The following is a 22,530-nucleotide window of genomic DNA, read 5'->3' as shown; positions in this document are numbered from 1 at the left end:
ACTAAATTATTGTCACAAACACATCATTTAAAGATGTTAAGTAACGTGAAACCTATTATTTCTAATAAAAGTGTTATTATTAAAAATTACTTGTCATTTTAACAGCCAAATTTTTGCAATTAAAAATAAATCACAGAATGCTCACCTTCACTTCTTCACCTATTCCATAGTGAGGATCTGATGGTGGATGCAAATGGAAACTGGATGATGAACTCATTAAATCTGAGTCAGTCTTTCTACGAGTATCATAGCTTTTGAATACTGGTTTTGATGATGACTGCTTCTTGACTGTACTTCGAGGTGTTTGACAGGAGGCATCACGATTGGTAACCATGCCTTGAGTACTCTGGTCTTGAACCTTAATGACTGGTACTTCTTGGAAAGTATGGGGAGAAGGGACAGTATTTACCACACTGGTACTTCCATGAGCTAATACTTTTACTCTTCCTTGACTAGGACTTAAAGGTGAACTACATACATTGAGCGTGGTTGGACGTGTTGGCCTAGATTCCTCTGGAAATAAAGTTGGACCTGAACAACAGTTTACTGCAAATGGAGATACTGAAGGGTTCTTCAAACTGTGACTCCTGGGTAGATCAACTCTTAATGTTTGTCCAGGATATAACAGAAGCTGCCCTTGTACAGGAAAACTGGATGGACTGATTACTTTGGTGGAGGGACTGCTCGTCACTGCACTCATAGAACGACGTGGCACATTTGATGACAACATAAGGGTACAAGAATGAGCTGCATTTGGGTCATTGGAAGTAGCACATCGTGGCAAGGTAGCATAGGTGGGTGGGGAATAATATCCAGAATCTTGATGATGAGGCCTTGTTCCTGTTTGCCTCATATTACTTGATGGTCCAATGTGAACACTAGTTGGATTTCTGGAAGGATTACCATCACTCCCTTCTTGACAAGAATGCGAGACAGCACTTGACATGGGCACAAAGTGAAAAGAATGGCTGCGTGGTTCATGCTGGTGTCGCTTGAGAGAAACCAACACACTTCCTGATTGATGCTGTTCTGGCTTAACCGACAAGTTTTGCATGGGAGATGGTTTGCTTCCATTTTTCCATGAATATTCCATGTGCACACCACCACCAGGTAGGTTCGATACTACCGCAGATGGACGAAAGGTCTCCGGCGCACCACCAACTGCTGCCAGCTGAGGCTTTGTAGCGGCTCCGGCGGAAGATCCGGCGCCGTGAGAGATGGTCAACTGAGCGTGCAGTGACCACTCCCTCTCCATTGGAGACTGGCCGAACATCCTGACGCGCGGGCAACCCACTTCGCATCACGACACGACCCAATCGCGTGGTGCGAGCTTTACGCATTCCACCGCGAAACGGCCTGAAAGACGTTGTTTGCCTTTGATTTGTCAAAAATCGATTCCTAAAGTTACCCTAGCACTATGGATTACGCCCAATTCGTTGATATTTTTCAAAACAAGTGTAAACACTCACTTGCACAAGCCATCATTTATAAAAAAAATTTGAATATAGTACTATTGCCATTCATAATTGACGCACATATTTTAACACAAAACTTCTTACTCATAATAAAATAAACCGGGGAGTTTTTCTGGGAATACCTCAGAAGAGAGTCAATAGGTGCTGAAGTCGTAACTGTATTTTCACGGGTGGATATTCAAAGGAAACATAAGCTTGCTGATCGCAACACAAAATGCTAACTCGGGTCGTGCATATGTGGAGAGAGTAAGTACAGATACAATGTGGCATACTATGTATATTGCGACAGTATGACAATTTTTCCTTGCCACAAAATTACGCAACACCATTAAAAATACTTTGCTTGCTTTTATAAACCCGTTACGATGACAAGTTCCACATGATTGGTCAGACAAAATGCAATATGCAACAAGCGTGATACATTCGAAAGGAAGCAATTCACCATCTGCTCCTCTTCTTCAATTGATGGGGAGTCACTAGTTAATTTTCTCTTCCACCTGAGACAACCTATTAGCTCAATGACCTCACGTTCTCTCACGGGTGAATGGACGTCGATAATTCCCCCACTCCCGCAATTTTTTACCACCCGAAAATATACACTCAATCTCTTCAACCAGAATAGCTCAAGACAAGAAGATCGCTAAGGCACACACTTGATAATCACATACTATTTCAACAGTCCCTCCCCTCACTTGATGCCAAAAGCTGCGCGTCACGAGAGAGGCTCACTCATTTTAGTTTGCCTATGCGTGATGACGAGCTAAGGTGAGTGACGCATTAATCAAAACAATTCTCCAGAACACCAGCAACACTTATCCCAAATGCTTTCCTCCGGGTGGATTGGCTGTTAAGTGGTGTGCTCACGCGCACCCTATTCTACACCGGGCGAGATACTGAAACCCCAAAAGGTAGGGAACGAAGGAACGCTTTCGATCAGCAAAGCAGGCTCAGCGCCAGATGCGTGGAGCAGTTCTATTTCGGGGTCCACGGGAGGTGGTACATCCCCCTTTCGATGTGCTGCCTTCCCTAAAGCCTACCGCTACCTCCTTCCCCACTTTCGTATTCACTATTTCCCCGTTTTTATTTCTTAACCGAGTACTCATTTTTAGTTAACGATGCACAGACGTCACCCTAAGTTCCGTTATAGAGCTACAAAACTTCCGAGGGTCGAAAAAATTGAAGAAAATGCACCACAACGCTCGTGCCTGAGTATGCGAATAAGATAGCACATGTTTAGTCGCAAGCGGCGAGTGGTTAAAATTTGAAAGAGAATCAAATGTACCGATAATTTCAAAGTATTAATATAATTTAATCAACTTTTAGACATCAAGTCATTGCTTTTTTATAAAAGTGAATCAACATGAACGTGTTCTTCGGCTGCAGCAATTATAAGTGAATAGATTGAGATAATTCGCGATTTTAGTTTTGAGAATGAAAAGTTTTTGCCTCATCAACGAAAACTATTATTTTTATTTTGATTCAATTAGTCTTTTTCGACCTTTCAATTTTTTTAAACGATTGGTCAATATTTACCAATTACCCAAAATGTGTTTGAATTCGAAATAAGATTTTGGTTGCTATGCACAATATGTTTCTTCGAGGGTCATTCGTTCATTAGCAGTTATTCGCCTGAGATTACTCGTATGCCACAAGCTATTGGTTTCGACATGGTATGGCTGCGTATTGGACAAGTGCAGTTAAGGCTTCGGTCCGTTCAATGACTAACCAGTTTCGTGAACTACTTTTGTCTGACAAAAACTGCCGAAAGAGCTTCTTTTAACTACGTATCCGGTTTTCTTTTTCAATTTTTTTGACACCCTCATATTTCTATTTCAATAACTTTCAGCATCCCATATTATGAAAAACCTCCCTCTTGACAAACTATAATTAACCTCCACGTTTTATAATGCCTGCCAAATAATCGAGATATATAATTATATAATTCCACACACGAGAGAAGGGAAAATCTTATTAATTATGCAAAAGTAGTGCTTTCATCATGTCACAGTATGTCTTCCACAGAATTTCGTGGAAAAGTTCATTGCTCCATATGTTATCTTGAATCTACTCTTGCTAGCTGCCATTACCATTTAAGTGTATCGTTGGTGAGAATAAACAAAAGATAAGCATGATTTACCACCTTAATAATTAAATGACTCCGAGTACTTCGTGTTTAACCAAAACTCGTTAAAAATGATTTAAGTAGGTATCAATGCGAAGCATAACATTTTTTAATTTAACTTTAACTGGTATAATTAATATCAAAGTACAGTAGAAATACCTCTCTCACAATAAACACAATTTTCTTGCCCTCTTCACAGAACTACGGCCTTCTCTACAATGGTATTGCGGGAAAACAACAACTGTAGGTACATACTCAGTAAACAAAAGAAATAAACTGGGAAAATCTTAAAAATGTAATAATTATTGAATTTTTACTCAGTGAAAAATTAATACTACACACACGAGTAAAACGCCGTCATATCACATGACGAATGGCAGCGTTGAAGGTAGGCTTTTGTAAATGTTCGTTTGCTCAGCTGGGGTAAAAAGAATGTTTTTACGAACACCGAAAGAAGTAATTCCTTACATTCATTGTAATATCACATGTTTCGGATGAAAAAAAGCCATCCAGATATACATCGCATTTTGATGAATTAGAGTTGGTTTGTTACATGTGTTTTTTTAATCTAAGAGTATTTTTTAACGGCAAATGTTCCGCTTCTTCACACTGAAATACTATTCAGAAAGGTTCTAATGGAATGTTATAAATAATTATATAATGCACTTTTTCGCATCATTATTTGATATTTCCACTGGAAGGAAAATTCCCACAATAGTGTGACTCAAAGAATCTGATCCACCAAAAGTCACTTGCAATTAATATTTTTCACATAGACCATCTAAACATTGGATTTTTGAGCTGGCCATTTAAAATGGGAAGGACAATTTTTAAGGGGCCATTAACGTGGCAAGGAATTCAACGTGTCACAGATTACAAGATTAGCTAGACAGCAAGCAATATGACTAATGACATCAGTACAGAGAAAATACACTTCCTTGGATCAGTTACGCTTGGAATGTGGAAACGTATCCTAACAAGAAACTTATGTCCATCCGTAAATACCACAACACATGTATTTGGAGAACGTTTTCCGAGGTTTGCAGGCATTAGTGAGATGCCACCATAAACACGATCGCTTTGCTCCTCGTATTATTGCGTAACAAAATGATAAACGTATATTTGAACAGGGAAATTAAGCCATAAAAAGAGAAAGAATGCGTTAGGAATTTCTTATCCATGGAATTGAAATAAAAATAACTAAAAGGGTTTTCAATACGGCGACTTGCTCGACAACGTGCTAACAATGGATTTGTAACGGCGAACTTCTCCAATTAAATCATGATTTCCTTAGGTTGTACACCTACCAACCACATTTTTACCTGGGCAAAGGAAATGCTGGATAATAGGCCACTAACTCCTTTAGATACCATTTCTATGTTGGATATTGCATGGTGCATTGGCTAAAATATAACATATTCTTGGGCCCGTCTTCGCACATTAATTAATAGCTCAAGGCGAGTAGTGATACAACCACTTCACCATAAGTTGTAATAAAGAACCATAAACACAGTAATCATCCCGAAGGTCGGTTTGGTAGGTGATGGTTAAGTTCACCCAGTACTAAACCCGACGGCGTGTGAAATTCACTCATTAGGGTAGGGGGGCCAGTTCCTGTGCCGGATATAGTTTCCCAGGAAGATCTGGTACCCGAAAAATCACATAACTTGGGTGGTCCTGCAGATGCCCAGAACGGCTTGCCCGGGCCCTCTGGTCAGTAGTCCAACGCTCTACCCCTGGTCTAACGCGACCCGCTAAAGTTGTAATATACATAGAATAATCACGAGTCGGTTTCAAGAATGAACAGCTACCGCATAAAATGCATTTGCATTATACAAATACCATAAATTAATTAAGTATTTAACATTACGCTTCCTAAATTCAGCCGTTATTCCTTCAGCAACGTTGCAATTTGTTGACTATAACAAAAATTATGTTTATTTTCACACCCAAGAAATAAAACAATCACAAATTTGGCCTTCTGGTTTGGCTAGACGTATTGTTAACTCCAACTAATCGTTCAAGAATATTTGTTGGATGGTGTTGGAAAAACCAATTTTTACTTGGGTTTTGAATAATGATCTATTTACATCAGTACCATCTTCTATTATCGTCAATTATTATACTACCGGAATATACTTACAATCCCTGCAGGCTTGCAAACAATCCGTTTCAACGCTAAAAAAAAGCAAAAATACGCCCGACACTAGTTTACTCCTACTGTGTTCACTTGGGCCTACTTTGATGGTTTTCTGCATTCCATATTACTTTGGTAAACTAGAGGCATCATTCCACCAGGAAGTAGTCTCCCCAAGCCTAAATGCGCGACTTTCTATCTGTGGATCTAATACAAAATTACAACTTCCCATCTATTATACTAACCTTCCATTTGACGAATATGCGCAACGTTTTAGCAGGCTTTCAGGAAATGCATAAAAAAATATCATTTAAGACTACTGGAATTAGGCATTGAAAAATAATAGCCAAACATTAAAGTAACAGAACTTTTGTCAATGTTACTAGAAATTTTTATCTGCCTAGTCGCATGTGGTGATCATCACAAGCAGCCGCTTGCTCTAATTAACTATATGCATATTGGACCCATAAGCTGAAAACTGGAACGTGCGACGTTATTAGAAACTCTTGGCTGCGATTTCAAACGAACACAAAGCAGACTCACATGGGAGGTCACTGACACGAGCAAGGTCGATATCGTCTAATGGCTCATGTATAGCAATTTCCTCTTTGCCGAGGGCCATGATTCGGAAGACCATTGGTGACGATTTTCGTGGCAACCCTATCCCAACTTGGGCACAGAATGGAAAGTACTAAAAGTGCAGTACTCCAGGAGTACTGCACCCCACTACATCTAAGGTCACCATAGCGCTGTTTATTCCATACATCAGATGAAACATTCATCAGCTGATGATTTTCATAGAAAGCTAAATTAGGCCATAATTACCACTGAACTCGTCGCCTCCGCTCGCTAAAATCAGACCTAATTCCCAATTACCCGCCTACCCCACTGGAGCAAATGACTTATTACAGTTACCTTTCCCAATTACTGCTTCAACGAACAAGCCTGTTTGTCGCGCGACTGCTTAAAAAGGTTGCATGGCGCAATGTGCTATTCCTGGATTTTTCCAATTTCTTGGGAATTTTAGCTTTTGGAATAACGTCGAGTCTTTCCCCAGAAGCTAATTTATACTATGTGATGTATTCAATGATCCAATTCACTAGTTTTGCCCTGTATTTTCCTCTCAATCAATGCCTTGGTAACAAGAGCATTACAGATTTTGAATTTTGTTTTTCTATGATAGCTTGGCCCTCCATTCTAGTCGACGAGATGCTGGGGGTACTAAAACTATTTTACGCTAAAATCCTTACGATAAATATAATGTCACAATATTTGCAAATAGTAAATAAGTTCAAACTTCGCTACATTTAATATTTTCAACGCAATTACAAGTATAAAACTGTAATTTAACTTTCTTTTACATTTATAAAGTTTACGTACTATTAGATATTAATGAGTACCTTTTTACTCGAGCCGTCTAACTGACCAGTAAATAGTATGACTGCGGGTATTACGAATAAAATAGAAATTAAAGACACGACGAATTAAATGGTTAGAAAAGGGCGTCAGCACCCATAATCAGTGACTGAACAGGTATATTTAACACTAGTCATGCGTGTTATCATATTAAAAATATTTCGTTAAAAATACCTACAATAAGATATGAATCTTAAATGCAGTTGAACCCGCAGAGACAATGGCCAAGGTTGTAGATGTTACCGTTCCCTCGTCTGTCACCGTTAGTCGCCTATCATTCAATAACTCTAATATTAAATCTTGTATCAAGGTCAACCCACTTTCGACAGTAAATTTCATGCCCCCTTTCTCTCTCTCAATTTAATTCGCCGACTTTTGGTAATTATGCATAACATTCCAGCAGTGCGTTCCACATACGAATATTCAAGATTAATTTGCATGCAGGGTTGGATTTAAAGTTTACGGAAGTAAATCGCTGTAAATGCAACTTTTTGAATTAGTATCAACGGAAAATTTACAATACTACAGATGAAAGCTTTTGAAGACTCTGCTAAAACAGCAACTGCAAGACTGCAACATTTCGCTTGCTGAACGAAAATAGTTCAAATTTTTGGTGAAGAAACTTATGTTAAAGAAAGTACTCTACCGTTTCAAGATTTTAATTTTTTAGCACAATTAGGGATTCCATTATTGTGTAATAACTGTTTCAAATCCATAACTACCACTTTTTTAAATAGAATTAAAGATAAATTCAGGACATTTAAACAAAACCTAGGAGTAGGATATCAAGAACCCACCCGAAACACGCGAGTGCTGTGATAATTCAACTACACTCTACACCCTACATGTGCCGTAAGTTTTTCCAGAAGATTTAAAATATTCTAATCTAGTAATGAAAAAACAGGAGTTCTATTGTCGAACGCTGGAGATTTAAGAGTTGTTTCTACCCCTATACAGGCACGCTTTACGTCGTGCTAACAATTATTGCTAGCGCTTGCTTGGTGGCTTGCTTTGAATGTATAAACAAGAAATGAGGGTATGATAGTAATTTCAATTTGCTGGCATGCAATAAATTTGCATAGTTTAAGCGATGAAAATATCAGATTTAAAAAAAAATCGCAGTTAGCTAGAAAATCCGTTATTCCGGATAGAAAATGCCCATTTGAATTTGCGGTACACAGTTGTCCCGGTTTCCTGGTATACACCTGGTGTCGCGCAGAAAAAACACAGAAAACAATTACTGTAAATAAATAATTTTTATTTTCTCTCCAGTCTAAACAATTTTAAAATCGAATAACACTCGATCGATTGTTGGCTCCGACTAAAGCTTCTAAATCCAACGCGAACGAGTTCAAAATGAACGCACACACTAACAATGGAATATTATAACTGGATCACACCTCTGCAATTCCAAAGCGATAGAGAGAACTAGCGCAGTAAAGTTCACAAGATTTCGCCTGCGCTGAACCTTTCATTGAATCAATGCCTGCGGCGCACTTACAAAGAAGCCGCACACTGGCTGCAGAGAGCTTTTGCCAGGGCATCCCTCAGGGATTACGTAAAGGGAAGCCGCCATGTCTAGGCCAGATATACCATAGCTTTGAAATAGTCATGAATCTGTCGACAAACGCATAACAGTTATTTACTTCTCCAACAGTTATTTACTTCTCCATGGGTTCTCCCTTAGTCGTCATAGAACAGTTCAAATTTTAGCGAGTTTTTTCTACCATTAAGGGGGATTAAGTTTTTTAAGTATCTTCAGTATTTACTAGACCTACCGGGGGGGAAAAACGGTATTCGCGCTTAAAATGGGAATCACTCTTGAAAATCATGGAAATATAATAAAGATATTATGCAGGCATTACGCTTTGGCATATAAAATAGGAAATCCAACCTAATATAATTTATATCGTTTGTTTTAATCCGAACTCGAGGTTTAACTTTTAACAATAGGCTTAGGCATCATGCATTATTAGGTACACTTTCAGTAAGTTAAACAAATTAATGCTGAGTACTCAACGGTTAAGATAAAACAAAAATAGCTTAAAATTATCCTCGTGAAGGTATTCGATTTTAATTAAATTCACTTCTTAAATTATTTCAAAAGAACACAAACCTCTTGAAGGGCCTTCTTGTCCGCCACCTTGGAGCTTTGGAGAAGTCGAATGACATTTTTGGCTCCATCTACTACGGCTGCTTCAATTCGAAGACGATGCCGCAGTTCTTCCACACGTTCCTCGAGAGGAAGTTCCAGATTTGGCTCGTACTTATCTGCAAAGATTTGGAGCATGAATATTCTCAAATCAAACACAACGCAATTTCCTGTAACAGTCGAGCCAGACGAGCATGTCTTACCTTACAAGCCCGAGCAACCGCATTCAGTGGGCCGTTACACCCTGATATTAGCAGAGTATTTACCATGAATCATAACAGGTAAACAATAGAAATAACTTAAATCAGGAGCCAGATGAGGATGATTTCTATTAGTTGTGGCATTAACTGTTAAGGGAGCAATTTGGGATGTCGTACAATTTCAACAGTAAAAAAACAATAATAATAATATACGTACAAGCTAATGCCACATGACATATTTGAATTAATTTCAATTAAAATTAGTTAATTTAATAAAAATACGAGATTATCTCATTTGATACCCCAACAAAGATCAATTGAATCCCAAGTGGACCGAATTACAAAACCTCCAAAAAATTGCTTTTCATCTCATTGTATTGAAAGCCCTGCGGTACAAGTGTCTTACTTCTAAAGAAATTTACATTCCAAAATAATTAACATCAAAACAGCTTATAGCGGTGGTAGTGGTGAACAAGATCCGACCCGAACATACACTGCATTTTACACCCGATTTGTCCTTCGTAAGAGTTTTAATTTCCCTATTTATTACGTAAATTCTATTTCCCTATGGTGTACTAGGAAAAAATAACTTCGACGGCCGTAACACTAATATCCTTGGTCAAAAAGATTGAGATTTACCCAAGGGATTAACTAATAAAATTACGAAAGCTACCCGTCAGTTCATTTCGCGTTATTTTGTCGTATCAGTCGCGTCGGGTTCTATGTAGTCACCCTCACCTGGGCCAAGTCTTTACTGCCGGTCTCATTGGGTCAGATCTGCAATGAAAGTGGCTACGTCCTAAATAACTAGGTATGAGGGAACACTCATATAGTTGTATTCCCTCACTTATTTAGACAAAAAGAGTATCTTTGATTAGCGTAAATGTATAGCCACTACCCCCGTCATCTGTGCGCCCATGTGGACAACGCTATTCATCACATAAAATGCTCACCTTCTGTATCTAAAGAAGTGATGAGCCTCAAACGCAAATGGCGGCGGAATTCGGTCTGACAACGCCCGCAGTCATCGGACACGATCCTAGACTTGTATAAGGAATAGCGGCTTCTTCGCTAATTCGAAATTCAACTTAGTTTTGCTCATTAAAGGCTCCCTACTTAGAATTGGGAAGCAAAAAATTACCTTCGCGATAAAAGAAAAAGCTGGGATTCGGGCAGGACAGCGGCGAATATCTCTCACTGACAACGCTGTCATATGGCAACTCAAAAAAGGAAGCGCTTGGCATACCAATTACAATTTTAACTCGAATACTCTTCACACTAGGACGAAGGTCCAAGAGAATCAAAATGGTCAAATTGCCAAAAGCATGCAATTAAGAGACGCAGCACGTGGTGTACAACGAAAGCGGAAAATGGCAAGTTTCCAAAGAGAGCTGCATGAAACTTGGGCAGTGTTTTGTAAGCTAAATTTGGCAAGCGTACAATAAAGGTATACTATAAATTGTAAAATACATGTTTCATTAAAAAGTAAAAATTACAGGTATAACGCGTTGGTATTCTAAGAAAAATTACGGTAAAGCGACAGACATATTGAACATAAAAAGCACGTCGAATACACTCAACTGAGAGATGCAACTTAAAAAAATCATTGAACAGAATGGGCCAAACAACCTGAACCTAATAAATAAGCGACCCACATTTTTAAGCTTTACAGAATCATGTCCGATGAAAGAAGACGCGAAGTAAGCATATAAAATTCGGAGAGATTTACTTCAACTCTAAGAGCATTGGAACCTGACCATATTACTTTGTTCCCAGAAAAATCACCAATTTTGCAACCACAGTGACGGCATTTGAGGGCTGAAAATTTCGTCGAATAACCTTTCGATTCTACGTAATTCCATGAGACATCAAGAAACGGCCGAAGGAGTATCTTTTTTTTCTCGTGACGCAGTTGGTGCACACCATATTTAAACAAATATAATCCGAAAGGAATTTTTATTGCCAGACACCGTAATTACTTAAGCGCCATTTTCAGTAGTCTTTCTTAGACCACGGCACGTAACTCTTGGCAATTTCGACTTTTGCAGGTCTCCACGAAATTTTCTTTAGAGAAAGGCCCATTAAGAATAAAATATAATTATATCACTAGAAAAATAACTGAGGTTTCTTAAAGAATGAAAAAATGATTCAGACTTATTTTAAAATAGCGGCTGCCAGAACCATGCAAAACATAATGTGCTAATGACGAAATTTCCACTTTTTTATAAGGGTAAATTTTATTATTTAAATCATCATTTACCAAAGGTTGTATGCGTCCATGATATGAGGGAAAACTGCCATTTTTCATGGAATGATATTAACCCTCTTACCCCACCCACACGACTTATCCCCCACCGCTTCCCCAAGCTACATTGTCACACTACCTCCCCTCCTCTACGCGGTCCCCCAGCTGTCTACCTATTGGTTACACTGACGCCAAATGGCCGAATATTGAAATCAACTATTATTAAGGACATCAAAATAACGTAGGGAAACCACTGAATATGTTATACGAGGGTCATCCGGAAAGTAGTACCCGTTCGTGAATTAAAGACACAAAAGTAAATATTAACAAACATAAAAAATTTTATTTGAAAGAGGATACTTTAAACTACTTCTCAACATAATCTCCAAGCAAATTAAGGCATTTGTCATAACGTGTGACAAGTTTCTGTATTCCTGCTGCATAGTCCTTCGCCGCCAGCTCATTGAGATACGCGAGGGACCCATCTTGCACAAATTTTTGCATAATGCAGATGGTGTTTAACAATTTCATGAACAATTGTTCGAGAAACATTGGGAAAATGCTCACAGATGTCATCAATTGTGACGCGCCGATCGTTCCTCACGAATTCGTCAACTGAGCTCACCAGTTGGTCTGTAATGACAGACGGTCTCTCCGAACGCTCATCGTCGTGTGTGTTCCCCCTCCCCATGTTGAAGTTGCGACACCACCGCCGAACAGACGACTCGTCCATTACATTGTCTCCATACACCTCCTTTAATTGGCGATGAATATCACATGGGCGAACGTTTCTTGCATTGAGGAATTTAATCACTGCCCTCACTTCACAACTGGCGGCGTTCTCAATTTTTTTAAACATTGTAAACAATCACAGAAACAACACAGGCAATGCTAGCGTCACGCAACTTGGCTCAGAGAAGGCAGACAAGCCACTGAAGCTATCTGACCTCGTCCAGCGGCTACTCGCGTCGTCAGCACTTCATGCGGCACGAACGGGTACTACTTTCCGGATGACCCTCGTATTTTCATAGTGTGTATAGTAATCAACCCGAAGGTCGGTTTAGTAGGTGATGGTAGAGATCACCCAGTACTAAGCCCTATACGGCGTGTGAAAATTCACACATCAGGGTAGGGGGGGCCAGTTCCTTTCCCTGAGACGGTTATGGTTTACCAGGAAGACCTGTTACCCGAAAAATCACTTTAGCTTGGGTGGAGCTGCAGGTGCCCGGAGTGCCTTGCCCGGGAATCGAACCCGGGACCCTCTGACCAGCAGTCCAACGTTCTACCCACTGGACTACCGCGACCCGCATATATATATATATATATATATATATATATATATATATATATATATATATATATATACATATATACATATATACACACACACTACATATTGTTATCTTAAGGTCCTCGATCAATTACTTCATTCGCGAAAAGAATCATCCTAGGTGAGCGCATAATTTTTATACTCACACAGATCGATGAAAATTATAATTCCATCGTATCTGCTAAAAACGCTCATAATAGTCAGTAAATAAAGAGTATAAGGTTTATATAATAAAGCCAAAACGCCAAGAACAACAAGTTAAACTTGAAAAGAAACACTAGCGGTAAAAATATCGTCTAATATATCCCGATCCATTTATTGATTGAGTTGATTAGCTAGCACAGCACACCTTCTGTTGGTTTGACGTGGCGAACTGGCACTTTTTTCCGGTAGATGCCAGACACTGGTGTAGTGACTTAGCGGTCTTAAAAACTGAAAGCGAAACGCTAAATCTATAGCCCCCTGCGTACTGGTATTTAATGGCTCAATTTTTTTTTGCATCATCCGGCCTGCCGACCACAACTTGGAGCAACACCGCAGAGGTCTTTGTAAAAAGGTTTTATGATTAAAGAAAACAGCAGGAGTCATATATTTCTATTTTACTTCCTCTTATGAATCCTAAATATTACAATAGCATTCCAAAAATGTAAACCAGACACCAATACCTCCTTTAACGGCCATGAGGTGGACTGGGAGCCATGATGGTCCACAAGAATTTCTTTGTGAAACAATCGATTTACTAAATTTGGTGATCGTTCAAGTAAAGCTTGCAAAAAATTGAAGTTAACACTGGATTATAAATGTTTTAATTTCCACATAATTGACCAGACGTGGGAACGTTCATAGGCACGCGCAGCACGCAAGGTATTATTCAATTTAATTACTTTAAAAAAATTACACTTCTTACAAGCTATAAAACTGATTTTTATTATAAATTTAAAACATCCACCCTTCATCAAATCACAGCGTACTAACAGATAAACGTTTGATGATGGATTTGAACCCAGTAATTAATTATATTTAATTCTCAGATCATTCGGTTACCGGTATCCCTCGAATTCCGTTTGTATGATTGCAGTCGTTGCTACGTGGATGATTGTGCTTCTAACGCTGCAGTGAAAATTCGGTAATGACGATCAAATATTACCACAAGCGGGTCGATTGACCTTCGTTAAGGACTGCGAACTCCCTTTACGCCCACCATGCATTCCGGCGGCACTATCGAGCCCGAAGGTCGCATGTCGTGAGAAGGGAATCCGTCACGCCTTTGAGGTAGAGGACTGAAGGTCAACATACGAGAGATCTTCCAATTACCCGAAAAGGCAACGTTTTCGTCCAATAATAAGCCCTAATCGACTATAATTTCCAAAGGACAGCACACTCGCAGTGAAAGCTTCCACGATACGGCAGGAGATCGAATCGCGATTTCGAAAGACAAATACTACCAAGATTTCGGCAGCAGTGGCGTGAAATTCTTACAGAACGCGGAAAACAAAGGAGAAACGCGAAATTCAAATTCACATGTTTCGAGTTAGCATTCCAAAAGCCTGATCCTGGATAACAAAGCGGAGTATTTAGGTACAAGCGCTATTTTGACATAACAATGACGAGTTATTTTCGTGCCAAGTCGCTGATTATATCGCCTCTTGTCAATAGCATGAATATATATGAATTCATTGGCCATTGAATATCTCAAAGGTTCGAAGAAAATACATTAGCTACCTGGTGTTATAATGACCAAGTTAGTTAAATTTTAACAAAAATTAAATACTCATAAGAGCATTACAGGGTGTCTCGAGAAATGGCATTTCCTTATCTTAATTGGTCATTCAATTGCGAGTTGGATTAGCGACTCATTTTTGCTAATATATTTGAGTAAAAATTCCACCTTTGACACTCAATACCTCTCCCTACAAAGGCATGAAATCTTCTCAAGCTAAGACGGTTCGTACAAATAAATATTCTACACACATATAACGGATGCAAAATTCACAAATATGACTTACCAAGCGCGATCTACTCACGGAACTGTTCGGAGGAAATCAAGTTCTATGACCACCACCGCTAACTCACTTGGAATAAAGATGGCTGGGTAACTGGCTACTGGGATATTCGACGTTACATTGCGGTCAAGACAAATGATTTTTCCACAGCGAACTTTCTTCACATCGAGTGTTTTTAACTAACACGACAACTCTATGTTTGGGTACAATACACTATGAGGCATGTCTTTTGAAATTACTGCAAATTCCAAATGTTGCCACAAGACGTGCATTCGAAATTATATTGTAAGACGATGACTGAGACAGAATATTCATACAAGAAGCAAAGAGAAACTTTTATTCTATCATTAAAATGAATTAGAAGAAAGGCCTGCCTGGGAAGATAGGACATTAGTTGCGATCAGGAATCCTTTTATAAAGTTATCGCTCTTGTTACATATAACACGATTTTGCTCAGTAGCAAATCTAGTGACTCATAAATCGTAATGGCATCAGTAATCTCCCTATCTTTGTTTTTGTAAAATTGAAGATCATTATCGAAACGTTATGGCTATCCATTACATTATAAAAGATGATGATGGCGCTCCTGGAGAGAGCAGCACACTTTCATAGTATTGATGTACTAATATCCTAAATTCGTTCGCCAAATTTTCAACGCTTACTATATTCTTTCTTCAAGATAAATAATAATACATACATTTTGCCTTGTTTTCGTTAGAAAATGTAGGTAAAACTGATGATTAGGGGGCATATTTGTCAACAATGGTGTACAAAAGTAAAACTCATAGTCAATTTATGACAATTTGGGTCACAAACTAAACAGATACCATCGAGTGAAACCATGCATATTTGCAGTTGTAATTATCCTGTTGGGGAATTATTTAATCTTTATTGGAGGTTAGGCAAACAAATTACATCGCGAGGGTTCCAACTTACCAAGTTAGGGTATTAAATCCCATTTTTCCGAGACGGGCATTTACCAACATACATTCAAAGTTGAGCGGGGAAGGAAAAGAGGACAAATGTTTAGTGATTATTTCAAGCAGCAACGCGACCTTCGGAGATTCACCTTTCAAGATCGGCCGATTGAGCCCGACTGATATCACAAACTCCCCTGAGTTATAACATCTGGCAATGAGGAATCTGAAGAGCTTAACCAAAACCAAGGATTAGGTAAAGTAAATTGACAGGTTCAATTTACTTTACCTAATAGGATCAAGAGAATGCTATTATTTTTAGGATGTTGGAAAAGTAGCGCTAGCTGGAAGTACGCATGGCGCAGTCTTTGGAGAAAAGTAAGCATAACGGTTACAATTTTTAACGCGAAATTTGAAAGTGGAACGATGTATCCATTAAAGATTCATTTGAAGCTCATGGCAAGGTTCATTTAAATTTTCAGGGTTCTCGGTCAGATGAAAAAGATACCCTCATTACCTGAAAGCAGTCACTATACAGTAGGAAATAAGTACTGACGAAAGTAAGATGATGATGATAATAGTTTAAGAGACATTAATGCACATCACCTAATTTACAATTATTTCGATGTAGTTCTTAACATTAATTACACCATCTCACTTGGTGCCTTAGGATAGTTTTTCTTATTTTTTTATTTAGTTCTTTGGCTCCCCAAAGTAACAGTTACAGAATGGGGCGGGAAAAAACTTAGGGAGTTCTAATCTTACTTAACTGTAAGTAATGTTTAAGTAAATTGCTTCGTGAACGTACAACACATATCAAAACCTTTTTTCATTAATGATAAGTGCCTTCACATTTTTTCAGGCAAATGGCAAATGATTGAACAATATTTTTTTAAAACTTAAACATTACGGAATAAACGATGAAATTTCCACTTTTAAGTGGAAAAACATAGTAAAACCGCCAACTTTGTGATGAATTTAAAACTCCGCATAAAACATTTGAAAAAGCGGAAAAATACTTGAAAAAATTATAATTAATATATTAAGGCAACAGAAATTAATCAAATGGAGAGTAGGGCTGATTAAGTCAATATGTTAGACGCGACGCGGATGAGACATTACCAGCACAACAGTTGGCCAAAGCAAAACATTTTCAAGGCTATTAATACCCTGACTTGTTAAGGCACAACACCATAGGCCAAGAAAGGTCGCGCATCTGTCGCTCGAATGCAAGTTACTACAGTGCGGAGAAAGCTTTACGAAGAGTTCAGACCATTAAATGAAGTGATGAGATCATCGACCCTACACCACTTTGCAGCAAGATGACCGCACGGATGTTATACGGCGGGCTATGCCCGAGGACTCGGTGAAAGTGGGGAAGAAAGCGATGCAGTGAAAAGAGTGGATGGAATTTAATCCGTAGATTTAAAAAATATTTTTCGAAAACAATTTAAATGGAGTCCACCCTAACCATCTTAGCTATCACATATATTCTGTGCAAACCTATTCGATAGGCTCAAACGCATCAAATAAAAAGGAGTAAACAACGTTATAAAAGCCGTCTTACACGGGCCAAGTTATCGAACAACTCACATCAAGGAATGGATCGCACCTTGAACTCGTAAAGATACGGTATAAAACTCTTCAGAAATTGGAGTTTTAGACAGACGCTATTTTAAACACGGCCAAGGTTATACGGCCCTATTTATCAGTATTGACCATGGCGTATTGGTCATGACTGTTAGTGAAAAACGAGTGCTGAAGCGCGAACTGTAAACAAGGTGACACTGGTTGACCAATCCAAACAATACGGTAGAATAAAGACGGCAAGGAAATCTCCGAGGGGGAATGTCCTTCATGCCTTTACAATTGGCAATGACTTGGCAATATAACGATAAGCCCTTGCAAGTCGGCGTACACGAATTTCTCGAAACTGTATCGTGAGAAGGACTCGTGATAGTTCGGGCTAGATCCCCCTTCCGAAACAATTCATCAAATGTGAATTATTATTTTCTCAAATCTCATTTTACTACATCGCAATTATCGATTTTGAAATAGGAAAACTATTAATGTCTTGTCAAATACTTTGCCATAATCTCCAGTTACGGGATGATCAGTTTCGGTTTAGGAAGGGGAGAGGCACGCGTGATGCCATTGCAGTAATGAGATTATTAATCGAGAGGAATATGGAATACAACCAGGAGGTATTTGCCTGTTTCGTAGATTTCGAAAAAGCGTTTCATAGAGTGAATTGGGAAAAACTAATGAGTATATTGCAGAAAATAGGAATAGATTGGAGGGAAAGGAGGCTAATCCGCACCCTGTACATGTCTCAGACTGCTCATCTGCGAGTGGGGAACGTATAGTCCGGATGGGCAGTGTTATGAAGAGGTGTAAGGCAGGGTTGTCGGGCGCTGTTCAACGTATATATGGAGGAAATGATTGAAGAGACATGGGAAGAACTCAATGTAGGAATGAAAGTAGGCGGGGAATTCGTAAAATCAGTTAGGTTTGCTGTTAACCAAGCTTTAGTTTGTCAGTAGGCCAAGAGGTTGCAAGCATTGCTGAGTGAATTGGAAATTCAGTGCGACAGGTATGGGATGAGAATCAATATTAATACAACAAAATTATGCCATTTTCCAGAAAGAAAAAGCTAAGCTAAACATTAAAAAAGGAGTTCAAAAACGAGAACAGGTGGAACAGTTTACGAATCTCGGACGTGTTTTGGACCAACAAGGTGAAAGTAGTAGATGCGTAAGGAGAACAATTGCACTTGGGAAAGAGGCTTTCACAAGGAGGAGGGAGTTGATGACAGGGACGTTGAGTAAGGATGTTCAGAAGAAACTTTGATATTGAGCGTAGTTATGTACGGCGCGGAAACGTGGTCACTGAATCAGGATGATAGAAGTAGATTGGAGGCTTTTGAAATGTGGGTGTGGAGAAGGATGGAGAAGGTGAAATGGACCGAAAGGAAAACAAATGAGGAAGCACTAGGTATGGTGGACGAGGAGAAGGGTTTATCGGGAGAAATCCTAAGGAGGCAGGAAAAATGGATGAAGAGCGCATTGATCGGCAGTGGAATGTTGAAGACTGTAATAGAGGGGAGTATGATAGGCAAACGAGGAGAGGGCAGGAATATGATAGGGATGTTGGACGGGATGAAGGGAGGAGGGAAGTACACAGAGATGAAAAAGGATTTGATATAGATTAGGTTGCTGGATTGTGTTTTGTTAGGAGTCACAAGGTATTTATTTGATAGTTGTGCCCATGCAAAAACTACCTTAACCGGTAGATTACTTAAAAATATAATTCCACTAGAAAATAATACATGAGACTGGGTTGGTTCGGTGGCGGTGGTCAAATTTTTCAGAGGAATCCCGAACCCTAGTTGACAGGACCACTTCAAGGGGAGTACGCTGTCCGGATGGGAAGTTGAATTCTGGACCCCTTGGCGTCTTTATTAATGAGTAGGCCCGCCATTCCCTAAAAAATACTACCTATACCAAATTACTTCCATCTATCCTCCGCGGCCTTCGATCACGTATTGCCCACTGCTAGGACACAATCAACTCCTGGAAAAAATGATACCCTTCTTATGGCTAAGAAATAATTTCAGAAAGCAAGCGACAAACCTTTCTGCGCCATTTCTCCATTTTTATTAGGCCTTTCTTTTTTGCTTTGCTTCACTTTCATGATTCTCATCTTGAGATACTCAATCTTGGCTCTTGAATCTCCCAACATCTGTTGTGCCTCGGCCAGGAGTTTTTTATCACGAGAATGACCACCACTGCTGTAACTCTGGATCATATTTTCAGCTCCTTGTTTGACCTTGAAAAAAAATTATATGTTATTTGTCTCCTGAATTGAGTCATGAGAGCGAAATTCACGACGAGCACTTACTTTTAGTTCGATATTTAGCTGCTTCTCCAGGGAAAGTAATCTTTGGTCCTGAGTGGTCATCACGCTCCCTTCATTGGGACCAAGCTCGGTTATAACCACCCCACTGAACGGTGAGAGCAGTCCATCTGTAAGGAAGAAGATAAGATTTATTTTCACTGAAGTTGTATCAGCATGACATTTTGCAAAAACGTCGACACTACATAATTCCAAAATTGGATAAAACGAACGATCAAGAGCATAGACGATGAAAAACTGATTGGCAAACTTACACCGAACTATATTGGAATTATTTAAGTAAGAAGAAAACCTATACAGCGTTTTTAAAAAATAGAATAATAGAGGAAAATACCCAGAATTAACAAAAAGCAGGTTAGGTGAGATAACAAAACACAACAAATGGGGTCAATTGTCACATAATTGCGGATAATGGTGAATACAAATGATAGTATTTGCTATCATAAATAAGCAGTACCGTGGTTTAGCAGCATAATTCCGACACTACCATTTTAATTATTATGAAGGCTTGTAAACACAAATGAAGTGACGCTCTGCGAAGGGTCCAACACACTTCTCGGGCTTTTGGAAAAGTCCTGAAAAAATGCCGTGTGAAAACAAGGACTTGCCAGTTTAACTTGCTTGAACAATGCACGATTTCGAAGAAATGTTTTTAGTTACTATGAGAAAATTCTTCCCTCAATATTGACAGAAAATTAATATTTTTTAATGATACTCTTTTTTGATGATGCAATATCAAAGAGTGCAAGCGGAAAAAAAGTTTCTAAGGTAATTTTTACTTCACCGCACTGGTTCTAATAAGATTCAACCCTTTACTTGAAATGTTTTAAGAAACAATGAGGTGTCTCCGTGGTTACTAAAAATTACGATCCCTTCAGTTTTTGTTTCTCCATACGTTCATACCTAAGGACATTAGGACATACTACATTGAGAGAAAGATGTTTAAAATCGCAAAATCAACCACTCCTCAAAATACTTAGCACCAAGCTTCTAACTGCCCTTAAAATTTACTAATGAATGAAGTGCCTACTTAATAGAAATCAGTTTAGCTTTTTTTACTGCAAAAGTAGCTGTGTGGTCTGGTTGCGAATTATGACACGCGCGCCCGGCCTAAGCTCTGGCTGACGGCGATAATAAACAACTCCTCAGCAAGGGCGCTCGGCATGGAAGTGCTGCGTCTAAAAATTATCCAGAAGTATTTTGTTTCAATACTGGATCTTTGCAAAAATATTAAAATTGACCATACCGTACATTCGCAGGCTTTCCGCAGTTCTGGCATCTCAGATTATCTTCCCTAACATTTACCGATGCGGACGTATTGAAAGCTTAGGATATTTGTTTAAACTATAGATAAAATGCGATTGGTCTCAAATATACATTGATTTCCTAGGTAGATGTAATATAATAAAGCTTCAATGCATAATGCTGAATTCATCATTTGATGTTATCGAGCAAATTAGTTGAGCCATTCTCACGCTGCGTGTGGCCCTACCGAACGGACCGGATTTCATTCGTTTGGCGCGACAATGGGGAGGGTGAAGAGGAATAAGATAGCAACTAGAAGAAAGTCTTTCCCTACACACCTCAAAACGGGACTGAATTAAATATGTTGTTTTGTAAGGTATTTTCGTCGGAAAGGGAATTCATTCAGTTTTATCTCGTATAGGGGTTATACGGATTGAAGGTGGCCAGCTAATAGGAATGAATGTGAGAACATCTTTGTGACGTTTTGAACCAAACTAATTACTAACAATAGGAGTTGAATCAGACCGCAGTCTATTATTAAGAATTTCCGTATATTGATGGTATGAGATTTGGCGGATCCCGTCGAGGGTTTTTCGGGAGGTTTGTGCACAATGCTACGTGACTTCGAGGCTCACAAACTACGTCCGCGATTTTCTGTCAAGAGATACTCTACTCCTTTCTTATTTCACTTGCCAGACTTCCCAACCCCATAAAAAACAAGTTCTAAGTTGCGGAAAGCACTTCCCCAAAATAAGGATAAAATCTGGTAAAGGACTATTTTCAGATGAAAAATTATTCTTTCTATTTCAATTTCAGCCCTGGGTGTCACGGGTTGTAATTTAATGATATGGTAGATTCAGCGAGAAAACAGTGCCAGCTATCTAGAAGCTTAACCCTTAATTGGGCGCGTGGGTTATTTTTAGATTCCAAGAGTTTGTAAAACGCTGTGTCATGTGCACTAGCCTTAAGGAGCCTAATTTTTAAACACCAATTCACATAATATTTTATTTAGGCGAAACATGACAACATTTTTACTTTCTTGGTGATACCCATATTCATAAGTTGGGTCTAGGGTGACTCCACGTACAGGTACATTACCTTATCAGACATTATTTTCATTAATTTAATTCGAATTTTAATTAAGTCGGGGAATTCGCACAAGGTTGACATTAAAACATAACGCAATCTCACTTAATCCGGTAAGATGAAATAGGCATGCATATTTTACAATAGACAGGTGAAGACGTCATTTTAGTAATATTCTAGAGAATAATGGGAACTGGAGGCATAAATGCGTACCACATCCATCAAAATAACAATAAATTAATCATAATTGATAAGAAAATTGTTTAATAGGATACTTGGACGACTAT

The 22,530-nt window shown here is 38.9% G+C and overlaps 1 protein-coding gene across 5 annotated transcripts in view; it reads right to left on the bottom strand.

Annotated features, from left to right (window-relative positions):
- The window catches only part of Pkn (serine/threonine-protein kinase N), a 101,899-nt gene that overhangs the window by 48,423 nt on the left and 30,946 nt on the right, over positions 1 to 22,530 (bottom strand). For 3 of the 5 annotated variants that reach the window (XM_071588356.1, XM_071588357.1, XM_071588358.1), the window contains exon 1: positions 146 to 2,347. In XM_071588356.1, the coding sequence (XP_071444457.1) occupies positions 146 to 1,273 (1,128 nt within the window). In that variant the 5' untranslated portion in view covers positions 1,274 to 2,347. Of the gene's footprint in view, positions 1 to 145; positions 2,348 to 9,266; positions 9,422 to 19,629; positions 19,826 to 19,897; positions 20,023 to 22,530 lie in introns of those variants that run through there. The other 2 variants (XM_071588360.1, XM_071588359.1) reach the window with 1 other exon arrangement.

This window comes from Hetaerina americana, unplaced genomic scaffold (assembly GCF_022747635.1).
Source record: "Hetaerina americana unplaced genomic scaffold, ioHetAmer1.1.p SCAF_3, whole genome shotgun sequence".
NCBI lineage: Eukaryota > Metazoa > Arthropoda > Insecta > Odonata > Calopterygidae > Hetaerina > Hetaerina americana.
This window is presented reverse-complemented; position numbering and strand designations above follow the sequence as displayed.